At 57.5% G+C, this 16,637-nt stretch overlaps 11 protein-coding genes across 11 annotated transcripts; 8 read left to right on the top strand and 3 right to left on the bottom strand.

Moving 5' to 3' along the window:
- Positions 1–218: 218 nt before the first annotated feature.
- BCV69DRAFT_280414 (methionine sulfoxide reductase A) lies at positions 219–1,226 on the top strand. Its single transcript, XM_025491606.1, has one exon. It carries the CDS (start codon positions 227–229, stop codon positions 881–883), a length of 657 nt encoding a protein of 218 aa, XP_025349966.1. The 5' UTR covers positions 219–226; the 3' UTR covers positions 884–1,226.
- On the bottom strand, positions 868–2,701 carry BCV69DRAFT_280413 (hypothetical protein). The gene is made up of 4 exons (XM_025491605.1): positions 2,169–2,701; positions 1,850–2,093; positions 1,575–1,777; positions 868–1,507 (listed from the first exon to the last, which is right to left on the bottom strand). Exons 1-4 carry the CDS (start codon positions 2,670–2,672, stop codon positions 944–946), a joined length of 1,515 nt encoding a protein of 504 aa, XP_025349965.1. The 5' UTR covers positions 2,673–2,701; the 3' UTR covers positions 868–943.
- A 123-nt stretch (positions 2,702–2,824) lies between these two features.
- BCV69DRAFT_98043 (DUF1749-domain-containing protein) lies at positions 2,825–3,980 on the top strand. Its single transcript, XM_025495675.1, has one exon. It carries the CDS (start codon positions 2,874–2,876, stop codon positions 3,699–3,701), a length of 828 nt encoding a protein of 275 aa, XP_025349964.1. The 5' UTR covers positions 2,825–2,873; the 3' UTR covers positions 3,702–3,980.
- Positions 3,981–5,187: 1,207 nt separating this feature from the next.
- On the top strand, positions 5,188–7,142 carry BCV69DRAFT_245585 (MFS general substrate transporter; the record flags this gene model as incomplete). The annotated part of the gene is made up of 2 exons (XM_025490161.1): positions 5,188–5,835; positions 5,925–7,142. The coding sequence occupies 2 exons, from the start codon at positions 5,188–5,190 to the stop codon at positions 7,140–7,142; spliced, it is 1,866 nt and encodes a 621-aa protein (XP_025349963.1).
- Positions 7,143–7,392: 250 nt separating this feature from the next.
- BCV69DRAFT_296776 (P-loop containing nucleoside triphosphate hydrolase protein) lies at positions 7,393–8,279 on the bottom strand (the record flags this gene model as incomplete). Its single annotated transcript, XM_025494043.1, has 3 exons — positions 7,393–7,496; positions 7,581–8,134; positions 8,227–8,279. 3 exons carry the CDS (start codon positions 8,277–8,279, stop codon positions 7,393–7,395), a joined length of 711 nt encoding a protein of 236 aa, XP_025349962.1.
- Positions 8,280–8,620: 341 nt separating this feature from the next.
- Positions 8,621–10,396, top strand: BCV69DRAFT_310313 (hypothetical protein; the record flags this gene model as incomplete). Its single annotated transcript, XM_025494781.1, has 1 exon — positions 8,621–10,396. The coding sequence occupies one exon, from the start codon at positions 8,621–8,623 to the stop codon at positions 10,124–10,126; it is 1,506 nt and encodes a 501-aa protein (XP_025349961.1). The 3' UTR covers positions 10,127–10,396.
- Positions 10,396–11,602, bottom strand: BCV69DRAFT_245641 (multidrug resistance protein; the record flags this gene model as incomplete). The annotated part of the gene is made up of 4 exons (XM_025490164.1): positions 10,396–10,569; positions 10,646–11,072; positions 11,166–11,356; positions 11,468–11,602. The coding sequence occupies 4 exons, from the start codon at positions 11,600–11,602 to the stop codon at positions 10,396–10,398; spliced, it is 927 nt and encodes a 308-aa protein (XP_025349960.1).
- Positions 11,603–11,877: 275 nt separating this feature from the next.
- On the top strand, positions 11,878–12,394 carry BCV69DRAFT_244921 (NADH dehydrogenase, alpha subcomplex, subunit 2; the record flags this gene model as incomplete). The annotated part of the gene is made up of 3 exons (XM_025490132.1): positions 11,878–11,972; positions 12,116–12,222; positions 12,312–12,394. 3 exons carry the CDS (start codon positions 11,878–11,880, stop codon positions 12,392–12,394), a joined length of 285 nt encoding a protein of 94 aa, XP_025349959.1.
- Positions 12,395–13,213: 819 nt separating this feature from the next.
- BCV69DRAFT_280407 (hypothetical protein) lies at positions 13,214–14,909 on the top strand. Its single transcript, XM_025491604.1, has 2 exons — positions 13,214–14,014; positions 14,083–14,909. The coding sequence occupies exons 1-2, from the start codon at positions 13,238–13,240 to the stop codon at positions 14,818–14,820; spliced, it is 1,515 nt and encodes a 504-aa protein (XP_025349958.1). The 5' UTR covers positions 13,214–13,237; the 3' UTR covers positions 14,821–14,909.
- Positions 14,910–14,939: 30 nt separating this feature from the next.
- On the top strand, positions 14,940–15,541 carry BCV69DRAFT_97775 (hypothetical protein). The gene has a single exon (XM_025495674.1). The coding sequence runs from the start codon at positions 15,060–15,062 to the stop codon at positions 15,459–15,461; it is 402 nt and encodes a 133-aa protein (XP_025349957.1). The 5' UTR covers positions 14,940–15,059; the 3' UTR covers positions 15,462–15,541.
- Positions 15,542–15,888: 347 nt separating this feature from the next.
- On the top strand, positions 15,889–16,455 carry BCV69DRAFT_233506 (RNA-binding domain-containing protein; the record flags this gene model as incomplete). Its single annotated transcript, XM_025489863.1, has 1 exon — positions 15,889–16,455. A coding segment is annotated over one exon (567 nt), but the record flags the coding sequence as incomplete, so codon positions are not given.
- Between the last annotated feature and the right edge of the window lie 182 nt (positions 16,456–16,637).

The raw sequence follows: 16,637 nt of genomic DNA, 5'->3' as shown, positions 1-16,637 counted from the left end.
CGATCAAGTCAGGCCGGGCTTGCTGTAGTTGGTCCATCCTTCCCGCCGGATCTGCTTCCGTTCCGGAACTTCTCGGCTTTTTCCGCGCCTCCACCTCGCGTTCCATTGGCTGATGAGAGGAGATTCTGTCGCCATTGCCACTGCAGCCTAGCCGCGTACACATCCATACCCACATTGAATGAGAACCACGCTCCTTCTCTCGTTACTACTTCCCATTACTCTGTACATGTTCTCTCGACTCTTCTCAGCTTTCAAACCAGCAGCACCTACCGTCCTCCTCGGCCCAGCCACTCAGCCCACCACCACCACCGCACTCAACGCACAGCAGTCGATCCGCACAATGGCCACCAACGGAAGCGCAGGAAAGGAGGACTTTGGCACCTTTGCCCTGGGATGCTTCTGGGGCTCAGAGCACATGTACCGCAAGTACTATACCGGCAAGGGTCTTCTTGACGCCAAGGTGGGTTACATCGGCGGCAAGGACTCGTCGAAGAACCCCAGCTATCAGGAGGTCTGCTCCGGCAGGACTGGCCATGCTGAGGCTGTCCTTGTCAAGTTCGACCCATCGCAAGTGACGTACGCAGAGCTTGTTGAATTCTTCTACCGTATCCACGACCCGACGACGAAGGACAGGCAAGGAGCCGATCGCGGTACACAGTACCGCTCTGCTATCTTCCCTCACAACCCGGAGCAGGTGTCGGTGGCCAAGAAGGTCACGGAGGAAGTGCAAGAGAAGCATTTCACTCCCAGTGGCAAGAAGATTGTCACCACGATTGAAGAGAGGCCGGTCGGTGCTTTCTTCGAGGGAGAAGACTACCACCAGAGATACCTCGAGATGAATCCATCTGGATATGAGTGCCCCAACCACCGTCTGTGGTGGTAAGGTGATCGCAAATCAATAATCGTATTATATCAGCCTGGTATGCTAATGTACAAGAGTACATTACGTCTCCTGCTTGATCGTGTCCTGCTCCCGCTTCTCTGCCGCCCCTTGCAGCTCCTCCTCGATCATTCTCTGTATATCGTCCTCCAATGCCTTCTCCTCCGCCTCGTCTACCTGTCCTTCCTGCTCAGCTTCCTTCTTTGCTTCCTTTGCCTCCCAATCCTCGAGCTCTCGCTCATGCCCCTTTCGTAGAGCCAGGACCTTGCCCAGCTCGAATCGAGCTCTTTTGCCCCAGGCGCCACCCGTCTCAGGTCGGAAAGCGGCGTACAGCCTGTAGGCTTCTGCATGAAGGATTTCAGGGCCGTAGTCAGAGGAGTCCGAAGGCGCCGCATCTTGTTTGATGTCGGTAGTATCCGCAGGAGGCTCCTCTTTCGGTTCAATTGGCGTCGTTGCTGTGATCGCATCGTCCAGAGACTCTCGTTTGATGTCCGCTTCCTCCTTAACGGGCGGTGGGGACATGGCTTGCGCTCGAGGAGCATTCATGTATGAGTCGGCCAGTAGAGTGAGGGCCCCCATCACGAGGGGCAGCGTCTGAAACATGCTCTTGCGGAGGTAGTTGAAGGCCTATCATGTAGATAGTGATAGACTTTTAGCCCAGTCGTCACTCCGCCTTGGTGCCGGCTCTACTCACCCTCTCTGGCCCGACTACCTCGCCGCCCGAAAGGCCCCTCCACTGATCCCCAGCAATCTGCATGACTGGGATCTTCACTCCCATGAGCTCGAAGTGAGGCTGACTGGGGCTGACAAAGTTGACTGCTTTGTTCCGCTCAGAAGCAGGTATCACACCAATGGCTATACCCCGTGCTGTAGATGTGTGGGATACGTAGCAGTGTGCTGCAGAGACAAGTTGGCAAAGGGCATGTTAGCCACTATTTCTTCACCAGCTTGAGAGGCTTTATTACTCACAGAGACTCAGAGCCTCGGCTCGATTGAAGCCTAGCCTCTCCAGTACAATTGTCGTCCATGCTGTCATGATAGGTGCTCGGTTGACGAAGGCGTACCGACCTCTCACATCTGCCTCGTCTAGGATCTCATTAAATACAAAAGCAGATGGCGGAAGGGGTCGACTTGTGCTTGATGGACCTGCAACATTCCCCCATTCTCTCGAGAGAGTTTCGTCGTCGTCTTTTCTCCGCCGTTTCGATGAGAGCTGGCATACGGCAGAGGCAAGGATGGTGTCAGCATCAGCCAAGCTGGGAAGCCCATCGTCCATGCCTTCGCTCACCTCTGAACCACCGCCCTTTGCTGCCTTCATCATCGCTGCTGTCCTCTTCCCCGCGAAAGCGGCAATGACTTTTCTTCTTGTCTCCTCTCCTTCCACACCCATGTCCTGCAGCGCTGCAGAGCTGAGCAGCGACAGCTTCTCCGGGATAGCAAAGCCGCCCTTGATGAGCTTTCCAGCAATTGGCATAGCTTCTAGCATTGACAGACCGTGTGAGGTCAGCTGCTTGAGCAGCTGTGGTAGCGGAACATTGGTCGGCTCTTGGCGAGGCTCTGCTACGGAGGCATCTGCCAGACCGTTTCCCCAACTAGTACCGGGAAGAGAGGCCGAGGTTGCTGACGATGAGGCTGAGGGTGAAGAAGCTGGGCGCTTTTGGGAGGTGGCGGCAGATGCTGCAGCCGAAGGAGTCGCCGCTGCCGCTGCTCGTGCCTTGGAGAGGAGACTTGCAGCCCTTGCCGTTGCTGAGCCTGCGCTAGGCCCAGCCTTTGCTCCTCGCCTGGGCGGCATCCTTGGTTGATTGTGTTTGTATTGGTGGGTAAGGTGGAGCGTAGTCAAGCAGGGGCAGATCAACGGAAAGGGAAGATTGGCTTTGCCCGAGTGTGGAGGCTTTGCTCGGAGCAACCGTGCGGGTTCCCTCCCTCTTCTTCCTGATTGTGCCTTGCCAAGACTTCCCTCCTTTCGACTTGGACCAACACCAAAGACATCGACATGAGCTCCGCAGCCTCGTCCAGCTCAACCATTTCATCGGCTCCCGATGTCAGATGGTCGGTCAGCATTTACACGGAGAAGCCTGCTCGCCTGCCCCTTCTCAACTCCAATCCAGACTCCCCACATTGCCTCGTCTTCATCGGAGGTCTCACCGACAGCTTAGGCACAGTCCCCTTTCTCAATCGCATCGCACAGGGCATCGCACCCTATGGCTTCTCTGTAGTACAGCTTCAGCTCAGCAGCGCGCTAGGCGGCTTCGGGGTCTGCAGTCTAGAGGGCGATGCAGAGGAGATCGCCATGGCTGTCATGTTCCTCAGATCGAAGGGCAAGGACAAGATCATTCTCATGGGTCACTCGACTGGATCGCAGGATGTGATGGAGTACCTGAGCTACCCTGGAGGCAGTACAGCAAGAGGCAACGGCGCCAAGGTTGACGGCGCCATCCTGCAAGGCCCTGTCTCTGATCGAGAGGCCTTTGAAGGAATGGAAGCAGGAGAGCATCGCAAGGGACTGGAAGAGAAGCTAGTCTTGGCGACTAGCCTTGTCAAAGAGGGCAAAGGCAGTCAGCTGCTACCTCGCGACATCCCGGTTCAGCGAAGACCGGAAGCCGGAGGCTCGAAAGAGCAGCTGGGTAATGTAGATGCAGTATATGATTCTCCCATGACGGCGTACCGCTTTTGGTCACTCTACGCAAAGGGGGGCGACGATGACTATTTCTCAACGGATCTTGGCAAAGAGAGGACAAGTGCGATCTGGGATGCTGCTGGGAGCGGATTGGGTGCGGACAGCGGAGGCTATGTTCTGGCCCTGGTCGGCGCTGAAGAGTGAGTCCAATGTCCAAGAGGGTGTGACCGCGTATCGAGGCTGACAGACGACCCTACCAGTGAGCATATATCGCGACCCCAGATTACGCCGGAGAAGATCGTGGACACCTGGGCCGCATCTTACAACGGCACCAAGTGCCGCTTTGAGGTTCTGGCCTCTGCGAACCATCGAGCCGATGCCGCCGAGGCGCAGGTGATGTTAGTGGCCAAGATACGGGAGCTGATCAAGGCACTGGGCGTACCCTTACGAGGTGGACGTGCTCCTGCTCCGAGGGGTCCTCCACCTTCCCTGGCTTCAAAGGGTATACCAGCTTGGCAACTGGCAGACGCTGCAAGCGCCTCGGCAACGTCGAGTTCTGCACTTGATCCCACAGTGACTGCCTTTGAACCCTCTTCGGATGCAACCGTCAAGGACTCTGCCCTGCTCTCTACGACAGCGCCGGCGCCAGTAGCAGCAGCTGCTTCTGTCCCACCCCATCCACCATCTTTTGACGCACTGGTGGAGCTGATTGCGACCGGCAGAACTGATGAGATCGAAGGTATCAGAGATATCCCGCTGAAGATCAACGAGGACGCCCCAAGCGAGAGCAAATTGGAGCTGCCGAGGAAGCCATGGCAGCAGTCGTATTGGCAGGGCGCATCGAGCGGGGAAGGCGCCGCACTACAATAGAATACCGGGTCTGATGGCCGCGACGTTGCATTGACCACTGGTCCAGGGTGCTCTGACCGTGGCTTCGCATCGCGTGACGTCTGGGAGAGCTGCTCGTGATGGCTGCTCCGACCCACGGTGGATTCGGCGGCGTAGCGTAGTCTTAAAGTGACGCGTGCACCCGGGTGGGCTGCTGCCTCTTGACTGCACAGCGTCTGCCGCGTCGGCCGGCAGGGTGCCGAGGTGCCGGTGCGGACTGTCGAAGCGAACCCTTGGCTGTCCTTTTGGGCGCGTACCTGTGCCGTCGTGCCGCGCCCTGCCTGGACAATGGCCGAGGGAAGACGCGGAAGTGGGGCCTGCCTTGCAGATCCGCCTTACCAAGGTGCCGATGGGCCATGCCGGCTCCCCACCGGGACTCAGGATGCCCTTATTGACCTCGTCTAGCACCTCGCATTCGCTGCCATGTTCAAGTGATGCCGGCACCACCACGTTCGTTGTCCTCGATACACTCCCGTCTCACTTCACCGGCATATTACCTTCTCTGAGCCACACTCGTCTGAAAGTCCCCACTGCAAGGCTCTCCTTCCTTCGGCATCAGCAAGCCATCTTGCATCACGTCCTCCTCTTCCCCTATCTGTTCTGCAGACACCGCTCTGGCATTGGCACAAAGACATGGCATATAGATCTGGAGTCTATCCTTCTGCCCCCATCGTAGGCCACCTCTGATCCCTCACGGCTTGCGATACTGTTGCGACTTGCCTCCGGGGTCGTTTAACCTTTTCCTTTCCTCCCTCCGTTTGCCCCAATGGCATCTTCCATACCACCTTCGGCCTCGGAGAAGATGCCAATTCAGCAGCAGGTGGAAGCTCCTTCGCACGGGACATCTGCAGTACCGCCAGCTCCTGCGCCTGTACCCGCCTTTGATGATCTCCAAGTCAAGCTAGAAGGGCCAGAGGATCCTCGCAATTGGTCTTCATTCAAGAAATGGTCGACGGCAACCATCATCTCCCTCATGGGCTTCATCGGCCCTTTGGGAGCGTCCATCATCATTGCTAGCGCAAACGGCATCACCGCCGAGTTCAGGATCGGCAGATCGCATCCCCTCTCCGTCCTTCCCGTCAGTCTCTTCGTCCTAGGCCTGGGAGCAGGACCCTTCTGTCTTGCTCCAGCGAGCGAGCTCAAGGGAAGACAGCCTGTCTATCTCCTCTCCTCCATTGTCTTTGTTCTCTTCAACATTGGGTGCTCTGTATCACCCAACTTCGCAGCCCTCTGCATACTGAGGTTCTTCGCCGGTGTATTTGGCTCTTCCGGACCTAGTCTTGGTGCAGGTACAATTGGCGACATGTTTGCACCAAATGAGCGTGGTTCTGCCCAGGCCATCTACGGGCTCGGTCCTCTGCTAGGGCCGGTCGTCGGAAACATCGTCGGGGGCTGGGTAGACCAGAGCGGCGAGAAGAATTGGAGATGGCTGTTGTGGATCCTCACCATTGTAAGTGCACTGCGAGCGCGACCAAAGCATTTGTCTTCGTGCAGCATCTCACACGCGCCTTTGTCTGTCCTCTATCGGTGACGTCGCAGCTGTCTGGCCTTGTTGCTATCTCCGTCTTCTTCCTGCCAGAGACATTTGCTCCTGTGCTTCTGCAGCAGAAGCGGAAACGAGTCGCTGCCGAGAGGTTAGAGCGGATACAAGAGCTCCAGCATGAACAAGCCTCGACCTTCCACTCCACCGAGGCAGCTCAGCAACTGGCAGCTCTTGCCAAGAAGCCCACCGCCAAGGAGCGAGCCATGGCTCTAGTACCAGGTCGTCAGGCCAAGGACAAGATGAAGATCGCCTTTTCTCGACCCTTCCGACTCCTCTTTACCAACCCCATCTGCGCAACCTTTTCGTGCTACATGGGCTTTTGCTACGGTGTCATCTTTCTCTTCCTCGTCGAGCATCCTCTCCTCTATCAGAAGCGACCTCCTGAAGAGCATGGCGAATTCGACCGAGACCGCGTTCTACACAATTACCAATGGGCACCTGGACCGACGGGACTCACTTACCTTGGTCTCGGACTGGGTTTCCTCATTGCTGCTTCGTGCAACGCACTCTGTCAGGACCGCATCTATCGGCGTCTTGTCGCCAGTAGAGGCAAGGTAGGGTGGTACCTGTTCAAGCAGCCCGAGGAGATCGACCTGATCATGCAACGCAGGGACAAGGTGGCCGCCGATGACGAGGACCTCGAGGGGACCGCTCAAGAATCAATAGATGTGCCGTCCGTCGTCGGTCCTGTCCCCCCGCCATCGGCACGAACCAAGGCCGAGCAGGCGGGCGATAAGTCTGCGGCTAGTCCACCATTGGGCCCGTCGCAAGAGCCCAAGGCAGCTGGCCCTCCCCCTCCTCCCCGCAAAGGAGAGCCAGAGTTCCGTCTTCCCCTCTGTCTAGCCGGCATGTTCGTCCTCCCCGTGGGTCTGTTTATCTTCGGGTGGACTGCCGCCTCAGGTGTGCACTGGATTTTGCCCCTTGTCGGCTCCGTCTTCGTCGGGGCAGGGACGATCCTCTGCTTCCAGTCTATCCTCGTCTACCTCGTAGACGCCTTTATCCCTTACTCTGCCTCCGCCACTGCTTGTGCAGTCCTAGTCAGATCGGTGCTAGCGGCGGCTTTCCCGCTGTTTGCGGACAAGATGTATCATACCCTCGGCTACGGGTGGGGATCTTCACTGCTGGCGTTTGTCGCACTGGCCGGCGTGCCTGTGCCCCTCGTTTTGTTCAGGTACGGCGCCTTCCTGCGGCAAAAGTACAAGTTCGTCGCCTAGGCATGATTCGATCCACACTACTGTACTGTATACTTTCTCACTCATTGTGCTTCGTTTTGAAAGCATTGTAACACTAGTCACTCCCATTTTACCAATCAAGGAACATTGTCTCTTGCTCACGCTAGTCCTGGTATCGAGGTGCAGCGGTGTGACCGTATGGTCTACGATGCCATTATCGCTTGCCTTTCTTCCGTAGATTCTATGTGAGCCATCAGAGTAGAAACTATATGCTGTACATGTCTTGCTGCGTCTATGACGTCGCCCACGCTTCTTCCTCGCGCGACTTGATGCGCTTCACTGGCTCGAGGAGGTGAGACAGGAGGTAGTCTCCATTCGGCAGGTCGTTGTTGTCCGCTAGATAAGAAGAGTGCAACGATCCTTTCATTTTAGTCTCGCTTTCCTAGCGTGGTGATCGCTGGTGCTGTCGCTCGTACTCACCTCTCCAGAGCGCCTCCTCCTCATCCTTGGCCACGCCCGTCTCGACGTGTCTGACCCTCAACCTCTGTCTCGCGACTTCCCTCTGCACCTCTACCACCCACCTCTCGTCGAGCAGCTTTGCTCCCCTTCCCCACTCTCCATCGTCGCAGTTGCAATACAAACCCTCGATGATGACGATCCTGTGCGCCGGACGCACCTCTACGTCCTCCTCGACGGGGTCCTTCAAGGAATGGTCAAAGGAAGGAGCCTTGACCACCTCTTGAGGCCGGGTCTTGAGCAGAGTGACAAAGTCAGAGAAGGAGGCAGCATCAAATGTGAAGGCAGCGCCCCTTCGGTCCTTGGCTTCGGTCGGATTGGGAAAGGTGGCTAGACGGGCACGCGTGTAGTGCCAGCCGTCCATGCCGACGATGGCGGCTATAGGCGACGTAGAGCTGCCATTGCCGCCTCCGTCTAGTTTGGCGTTGACTGTCTGGCAGACATGGGTGGCCAGTGTAGACTTGCCTGAGCCCGGGATGCCAGAGATGCCTACGAGGTACCGTTCGTCTGGGTTTAAGCTGGTTGGGGAAGAGCAGAGGTGGAGGTGGGCTCGTGATGAGCAAGGAACCATCGCTGTGGCATGCGCAGGCTCCGTCGCAACTCTACTCACCTGGCCAGTGTCTGTATGAGACCATCTGCCAAAGCGTCTACCGCTGCATCCATGACCTCGAGCTTCTCACTACTACTTCTTGAGTTGCTGGGAGCAAACGCGGAAACAAGGAACAGTGCAACGCAAGCACGAGCCAAAATCGCCGAAGAGGGTCTGTGCAGCAGCAAATCCGCACAACGCCAATGGTCCCATGTCCAGCGCTTCCCACGGCCAGGCTGGGCGTTTGCGGCATCGCCCCTTGCACTCCTGACCATCGCTATGGCCCCTGGATCCTGACCTGGAGGGTGGTACGATGCTCGCAGTCCAGAGTACAAGTACTTTCCCGACATTCGATGGTCCAATTGAGCCCCAGCCTCGGGGCCCACCTCGCTCTTCTGTGACCAATACCCGCACCATGTCTGCCCCTTGGCGGTACCCAACCGACGCCTCCTGTGCACCCGTCACAGTCTCCTTTCTCGCTCACATCTGCTCACGCAATTTCCACAGACGTATCAAATGTCCACGCACCTCGTCGTCAGTCTCCTATGCCGTAGTCGGGGATCTATCCTCAAAAGACGTGGTGCTCTACTGTCTTCCCTCGGGATGCTCGCGATACCTCAGCCTTTTCCACGACGGGATTTGCAGGATAGTGGGCGTGAAGGTCATCGCAATCGATCGACCTGGCTGCGGAGCTACTGCTGCATGTCCGCTGGGCTCTCGCATGCATACCTCGCGTTGTCAGACTATCAGCGTGCTACAGGCAGAGGGGCTCATCGATGAGCACCTGAAGCTGCCAGAGGGTAGCCGTCCGATTGCCATCTTGACACACTCGGCCGGCTTTCTGTACGCCCTGGACCTATTGCAACACTTTACTCAGCTCTCCAAATCTTTGAGTTCGCCAGAAGCTCCCTTTGCTTCGCCCTTCGGCTCTAGACCTCTGCTGCTCCTTTCCTCGCCCTGGGTTCCGACGTCCGTCTCGCGATCCTCTCTCGCGCTCCTCCCGGCTGGAGTGGTGCGCCTGGGCTCGACGGTCATCCCCGGCGTGGGCAAGACGCTCTTGTCGGCAATGCGTGGTACGAGCGAAGCACAAGGCACCGCCAGATCCTGGCTCAGCTGGAGTTTTGGCGTAGTCAGAGGTACCGAAGAAGAGGAACCACGGCCACGCACCAGTGGATCCTCTGCCCGTCCGGACACCCCTTCAGAAACGGAGAGAGGTGCCGCCGACTTGTCTGCTGCAAGCACGCCCGTCTTCACGCCCATTCCAAACCCATTCGTGAGCAGCGTTGGACTGGACCCGCCGCCTTCGCCAGTGTCTCGCAAAGGGCAAAGAGTACGCTCAAAGGCCAAGCTTCGCTGGCCGAAGGCGGACTTCCTGCCTCCACACGAGTCGCACCACAAGTACACACTGGACAGTCGAGCCTACCCTTCTGACCAGGAAGATGGAGAAGGGACACCTGTCCGCCTCCTCCACCCAGCGACAGGGCGGCCCTTTACGCTCAATGAGACGAGCGGCTCGCGCCTCCTCTTTGAGATGATGTACTCCGAGTCCCTCGCCGGTATCACAGAAGACTTCCTCTTGTCCCTCGGCTATGCCCCACAATTGAACAATGCCCAGCTGGAGACGCTCATACGCGAGAGGGTAGAGTCGTTGCGCCTGCAGGGCGGAGCGGATGTGGTGTGCGTGTGGGCTATGGGCGATCGACTGATACCGCAGAGGGGCAGGGACTGGCTGGATCAACTCTTGCAGACCGAGGCTACAGGAGGGAGCGAAGAAGGGCAAGAGACGAGCAGAGGGATGAAGTACGAGAGACTCATCATGGCCGATGCGGGACACGACGCCACAATGACCAGCGAGGCAGTCGTTGTTGAGCTCCTCCGTAGGGTCAAGAAGGCTAAAGAGGGAGAAGGGAGGGAAAGCTAGCCGGTTGAGGCAACGAGCTCAGGAGCTCAGCATCGGCAAAGGTATCACTTAGAGTCTCGCGATGCTGTCCTACAGGCGTAGCGCGCATCGCAACGGTTCGTACGCCGTATGTATATTGTATTGCTTAAGACGATCGTCTCTACAGTTCTGCTAGTAGCCTGCAGGGAACGGAGCAAGTGATATCAGAATGGTTTGTAGTCAGTATTTGTATTCTCGTTGTCTTAGTAGCCTCCACGACCGTAATGTCCATCACGCCCGCCCCGAATGACTCACATTGCGCCCAGCGACTGAACAATTTGGTCTCCCATCGCCTTCTCTACTGCATCCTCCAAGTGCCTCTTGGGATCTTGCTTGCCCACATGCCTTGTCTTCATCTGTTCGGCTGTCAATGTGCTTTCCTCTTGCACAGACTTGTTGTATGCCTCGGATAGAGCCAGCATTTTCTGTCATGGGGCAGCGGAGGTGGCGGTCAGCAGACCAGCGGGGAGAGGTGACTGCCGTCCAGCTCAGATGACTAACCTTGATGGCCTTCTCGTTGTTCTCCCTATGCACACCCCAATCCCTCAGCCTCAGTCCTTCTGTCCAATTCCTCTTATGCAGATTGCCCAACATGCTCTGCTCCAGCTCTGTCTTCCGGTAGGTGATTGCGATCGAGTAGTAGTGCCTGTTCAGGCCGTGAATGAGAGAATGGATCGACGGCTTGTTCAAGTGGCCGATATTAGAAGTAGTCTGTCTCGGCTCTTGACCGAGCATGGCTGATGAAGGGTTGATGAGACGGAAGGCATCGATGACGACCTTGCCCTTCACCGACTGGATAGGATCGACTACCACTGCCACTGCCCTGTCGTTTAGTTGCTCAAAGGCTTGCTGTGTGTTGATGTCGACATTGGAGAGCCAGCAACCGAAACCAGGGTGGGAGTGGTACCATCCTACAACCATCTCGGGCCTTGAGAGACACGCGGCAAAGGACGTAAGAGGGCTGGTCAGCATCTCATGGCCCGCACTTTGTCTTGAATGCTCTCGATGCTTGCTGACTCACCTGCCTGTCTGCTTCAGCATCTCCAACATGTTCGTCTGAAAGACAGGGTCGACAGACTCGACGGTCACCGAGGTACCCGATTGAGGCATGGCAAAGACGTCGATGACTGTCACTGTGTAATCGTCCACGAATTCTCCCAACATCAGACCCATGACCTCCATGGGTACACCTGCCCTGCCGTGCTTGAGCATCTGGAAGGGACGTTGTTCAAGATCCGAGGAGGTAGGGGCGGACAGAGTGTCAGAGTAAGGTCAGATCTCCGTAAGAAGGCATAGACTGCGCTAGCACGTCCACTCGCTCACCTTGAGTAGCGCCAGACTGGAGATGTAGACTGTCTCAGCGTTGTCATTCTGTGGTGTGTCTCCGCCTGCTCCAGCTCCTGCGCCAGGACCGCCTCCTCCCATCTGCGCCTGCCTCATCAATCTTCCAAAGTCCATGCCGTGTGTGTCGTAAGTGTTAAGAGGGAAGTCGTTGGGTGACAAAGAGACTCAAAAGGGGGGTATATGCCACTATCGCGAGTGGGAGTGTTGGATCGAGCCACGGGGTACGAGGCCTGTCTGAGTGGAGAAGGAAAGGGGACTCGCAAGCCCTGAGCGCGCATCTCGGCTCCCGCCTAGGGTCACCCACCGCCAGGAGCCTCACGCCCGCCTTTCCGAGCTTTGGGCCATACAACCGACCGTCCTTCCCACCCATAGACTCTCTCCCACTCATCATGGCTTCAAAGGCGCTCGCAAAGGCTTTTCCCAAGTCGCTCAAGGAGGTCAGGCTACACCTCTGCCAGACAGGACAGGCGTCTGCAGGCACTAGGTGAGCATCTCGGAGCAAGAAGGACCAGGAGGATTAGCAATGGTGGTACGGTCTGAGCAAGAGGAGGAGAAGGTTCGCCGTGGTATGCTGGAGATTCTCGAGAGCTGATCAGGTAGTCTTGCTTTATGACCTCATGTCATCAGGCAATTCATCCAAAACTCCTACAAGGGCATCAAGGCCTCAAATCCCGAGCTGCCTTTCCTGGTTCGTGAGGCACATGGTACTCCAGCTCGCATCTTTGCCAGATTCGGTGAGTCCTCTCAGACGATGTCGGATCCGAGAGCACGAATGAAAAGCTCCTGACCGGTCACGCTTTGCCTTGTGTATCCTCTTTGTCAGAGCGCGGAGTGGAGAAGCAAGTAGAGGTAGACGGTCTGAGCGAACAGGACGTGCAGAAGAAGTTCCAGGAGCTCCTGACATGAAGAGGGGAGGCAGCTATGCGCAAGAGGAGGGGCACGGTGGGACATATGGTGGCCTTCGTTGACTCAATACCATCAGCGAATCGCATACAGGCTGCATATGATAAGAGAGCTACGAGACGGTCTGTGAAAGTCTAGACTGCGGGACGAGGGCAGACATCGCCCTAGGGGGTCTGACTCCAATCGCGGAGGGGCATGCAACTATGTGAGCCTGCTCGAGCGTCAGAGTGGTACAATGCTCGCCAACTGCTCCGCGTATGCCGACCTTTGGCCCGGGTCGATGGGTGTTTCTTTGTTGACAATGAACGAGGTGAGCTCGAACCCCTTACCCAGGCACAGGAACAAGGTCCGAGCCACGTAGCTCCGGTCGCCTTCGCCCCTGAGGTACATTGCTCGAACGAAACTTGCCTCCCTTTCACTTCATCTCCTTGTCCATACCCGCCTGGCTCTCCTGATCAGGCGTCCCAACCCTCGTCTACTTCGGGCCCGATCTTGCCCCTGGCAACCATGCCCCCTATCCGTTTCACTTGGAGGTGGTGCTCCTGCCTCCCCTTTGCCAGCTTCCCTCCTTGTCTCATCTCGCCTGGAAAGGGCCTTCCACTCGTTCTGACTATATAGTCATGACTCCTTGCTGAGTATGCTTCCTTTCTCCTGTCTTTTGTACGTTGTGGACCCTCACCCCTGAGCCGCGATTGCGTCCCCCAAGCAACATTCGACATGGGCTTTCTGTCAAGGTTACGTGCAGGCTCAGGCGCCGGCTCCAGAAGTCTCGTGGTCACCACCAATTCACAAGATCTCTCCCCGTCTCTTTCTGGGTCTTCAACTTTGGTCGACTCGCCTCCACCAATGGAGAGACTAGCGAAATGGTCGACGACCATCCCTGACAGTGCGGTGCAGTCACGACAGGTACGATCCTTGGGCCACCTTATGCGTCCTTCGAGATCATCTTCCAAGCAGGCAGCCAACAAGCGGCAGTCCATGGACAGGTCTGTCTCGGTCTACTCTGGTGCATCTCCAGCGCAATCGCTAGCAGTCCTGACGGACTCAAAGTGGCAGCCGCTGCAACCATCGTCTTCTGCCATCGATCTCAATCAGAGCGCACGTGCTGACTGGCACCACATTGATAGCAGTGTCGCCTTACACGATTCTACCACCGAAGCCTTTCCTGACTATACACGACGCTCTCTGGACACAAGTCGGGCAAGCTACACGCGGACCGCCGTCGCAAGCAAGCGCATGAGCCGCGTTCAGGGTGTGCCAAGCACCGTCTGCTCCTCCTCGCCCAAAAAGGGAAGCAGGGCCGAGGGACTGGTCCAACAAGGGGCTGTGAGGCACCTGGTCAACAAGAGCAAATCTTTGGGATCAACTATGGACTCTCTCGTCGTCACTGATTTGGAGGGACGCGCCCAATTCATTCGTGTCATCGATCTGCTTTGCCCACCGCCCGTGGGTTACACACCGGACGCATTCGAAGAGCGGGTCGACTTAATCAAAGAGCTCGTGGACACAGCATTGGCAAAGAAAGGCATGAAGTTGAGTGCCGAAAGCATCTTCCAAACCCTAGAGGGTAAGATGAACAGACGCCTGAAGACGTTTCTCGATGCCGGGCTAGTCACAGAGCCGGTGAGTGTCGCAGATGAGCTTGCGCCACTCTACCAAAGCTGACCCACTGCTGGTCTGACATTTCTCAGGAGATTCAGAGCACGAGGATCTCGCTGGCCTTTGCCCTTGCCAGGCATCTCTGCGGAGCGTCACCACTCACCAGCTACCTACGACTGTACGCAGGAGTTGGAGAGCAAACAGATACAGCCGTCTTCTACCCTGGCATCGGCCCCATCATTTCGGTCTGCGACATTGTCAGTGGAGTCAAGACTGAGTCTCCCACTGATTCGGTGCATCTCTTGTACCCGAGCGTGCCGAGCGTGCAGCCCACGCCGCTGTCTTTGGAACGGAACCGCATCTTGTATGACCCACGACGATCCGTGGAATTGTCACGGGAGCTGGCGCGTGGTGCTTTGACGACGATTGGCCGACCGCCACCGCCTCGTCCTATACGCACTGGAAAGAGACCTGGCACGGCAATTTCCTCGAAGGGGGAGAGGTCTGCAGACACGACGATCTTCAAGCCCCTGGAGCGGCTGTCAAGGCCAATGAAGCAGAAGAGTAGCCGCTCTCGCCCGAACACTTCTGACTCATCCGGACCTCCTCCGCCGGCCGATCGGGCGCCTGGAGTCGAAGACAGTATTTTGGGCTCTTCTAGTGCCTCGGGTGGGCATACTCCTCGACGCGAGGCGTCAGGTGGTCTGAGCGAAGGAGACGAGTCGACACCTGGGTCCGGTGCTGCTTCTAGGACGTTTGTCACGGCTGACACGTCTATAATGAAGACGACGGAGCTATCACGAGATGCTTGGGTCTGTCAGAGGAAGTGAGCATGGTCCTATCCTTGTATGCGCCTGTGAGCTGTGTGCTGCTGCCTGTTGTACCATTAGTAATTGCTGTTCTTGGGTTCAAATCGATCGTGCTAATCTGTTCCTGGTTGCGTGTCTTTGTCGTCTTCCCTTTCCGTCTGGCCCGGTCGTCATCGGCCTGGGTGGGTGGCCCGGGTGGCTGGTGCCATGTGTGCGCGCAAATTTTGGCGAGGCACAATTTTTGAAGAATCCGTCGGGAGATGCAGAGGCTCAGGCCAAGTCCAAATAAGATCGCAACGCAGGCTCACAGGAGGACCTCCCTTCCCACCACCATCTCCCCTTCTCCTACACCTGTACATCCCTACCTTAGCACTGCAAGCAATTACAAAATGGGAAAGAAGGACAAGTCACAAGTAGCCGCCGCACCGGCACCCGCCGCTGCTGCCACCAACGGCAAGAAGTCCAGCAAGAAGGACGCTGCTGCTGCTGCTCCCGCTCCCGTCAAGGCTGACAAGAAGTCAAAGAAGAGCAAGAAGGAGCCTACACCTGAGCCAGAGGAGAGCTCAGAGGACTCGAGCGACAGCGATGACAGCGATGACAGTGATGACAGCGACAGCGACTCATCAGAAAGCGAGGTGAGTAGCGAAGTAGGGGCAAGCTAGCCCTGGTCAGGTGTACCGGCTAGAGGGAGTTCGTCTAGCAGCCAAAGGACAAAAGCTGACACCAACCTCTATCTATTCCCTCTTCTTCGCTCAGGCCGAGGTAGCTAAGCCCGCTACAAACGGCAAGGCCGCCGCCGCCGCCGCTGACTCGGACGATTCTTCAGACGACTCCTCTGACTCTGACTCTGACTCCGATTCCGACTCTGACGAGGAGGCCGAGGAGAAGCCCGCCGCTGCTGCCGCCGCCGCCAAGAAGGACGACACCTCCGACTCTGACTCCTCTTCCGACTCTGACTCTGACTCTGATTCTGATGCCGAAGACGAGGCCGCACCTGCACCTGCTGCTGCCGCAAAGAAGCGCAAGGCTGACGAGGAGGAGGCACCTGCCAAGAAGGCCAAGACTGAGGCACCCGCCGCCGAGACTGCCGATGCCGATGCCACCTGCAACATCTTTGTTGGCCGACTGAGCTGGAACGTCGACGACGAGTGGCTGCAGTCTGAGTTCCAAGAGTTCGGTGAGATCACCCGTGCCAAGGTCATGACCGACCGTGACACCGGCAAGTCCAAGGGATTCGGATACGTCGAGTTCACCACTCCCGAGGCCGCAAAGGCCGCCCTCTCGGCCAAGGACCGCGAGGTGGATGGCCGCCCCATCAACGTTGACCTGAGCCAACCCCGCCAGCCCCGCGACGTCAACGACGCTCGTGCCAAGAAGTTCAATGACAAGCGCTCCGACCCCTCGCCCATTCTTTGGGCCGGTGGTCTGGCTTTCTCTCTGACCGAGGACGACCTCTGGGAGGCCTTTGGCGCTTACGGAGAGGTGTCGAGGGTGACTCTGCCCAAGGACTTTGAGACTGGTAGGCCCAAGGGATTCGCCTACATCGAGTACAGCGCACAGGACTCTGCCGACAAGGCCATCGAGGGTCTGGCTGGCCAGGAGCTCGGCGGCCGAGCCGTCCGTCTGGACTATGCTCCACCCCGTGACCAGAACGGTGGCGGTGGCGGAGGTCGTGGTGGTGGCTTCGGCGGTGGACGTGGTGGTGGTCGTGGCGGTGGAGACCGGGGTGGACGTGGAGGTGGACGAGGTGGCTTCGGTGGCCGGGGAGGTGGAAGGGGAGGTGGTGGCCGTGGCGGTGGTGACTCTGGCTGGGGAGGTCGCGGTGGTGGCCGTGGTGG

Source organism: Pseudomicrostroma glucosiphilum (genome assembly GCF_003144135.1).
Source record: "Pseudomicrostroma glucosiphilum strain MCA 4718 unplaced genomic scaffold BCV69scaffold_2, whole genome shotgun sequence".
Taxonomy (NCBI): domain Eukaryota; kingdom Fungi; phylum Basidiomycota; class Exobasidiomycetes; order Microstromatales; family Microstromataceae; genus Microstroma; species Microstroma glucosiphilum.
Note: the sequence above shows the minus strand (reverse complement) of the source record. Positions and strands in the feature narration are given on the sequence as shown.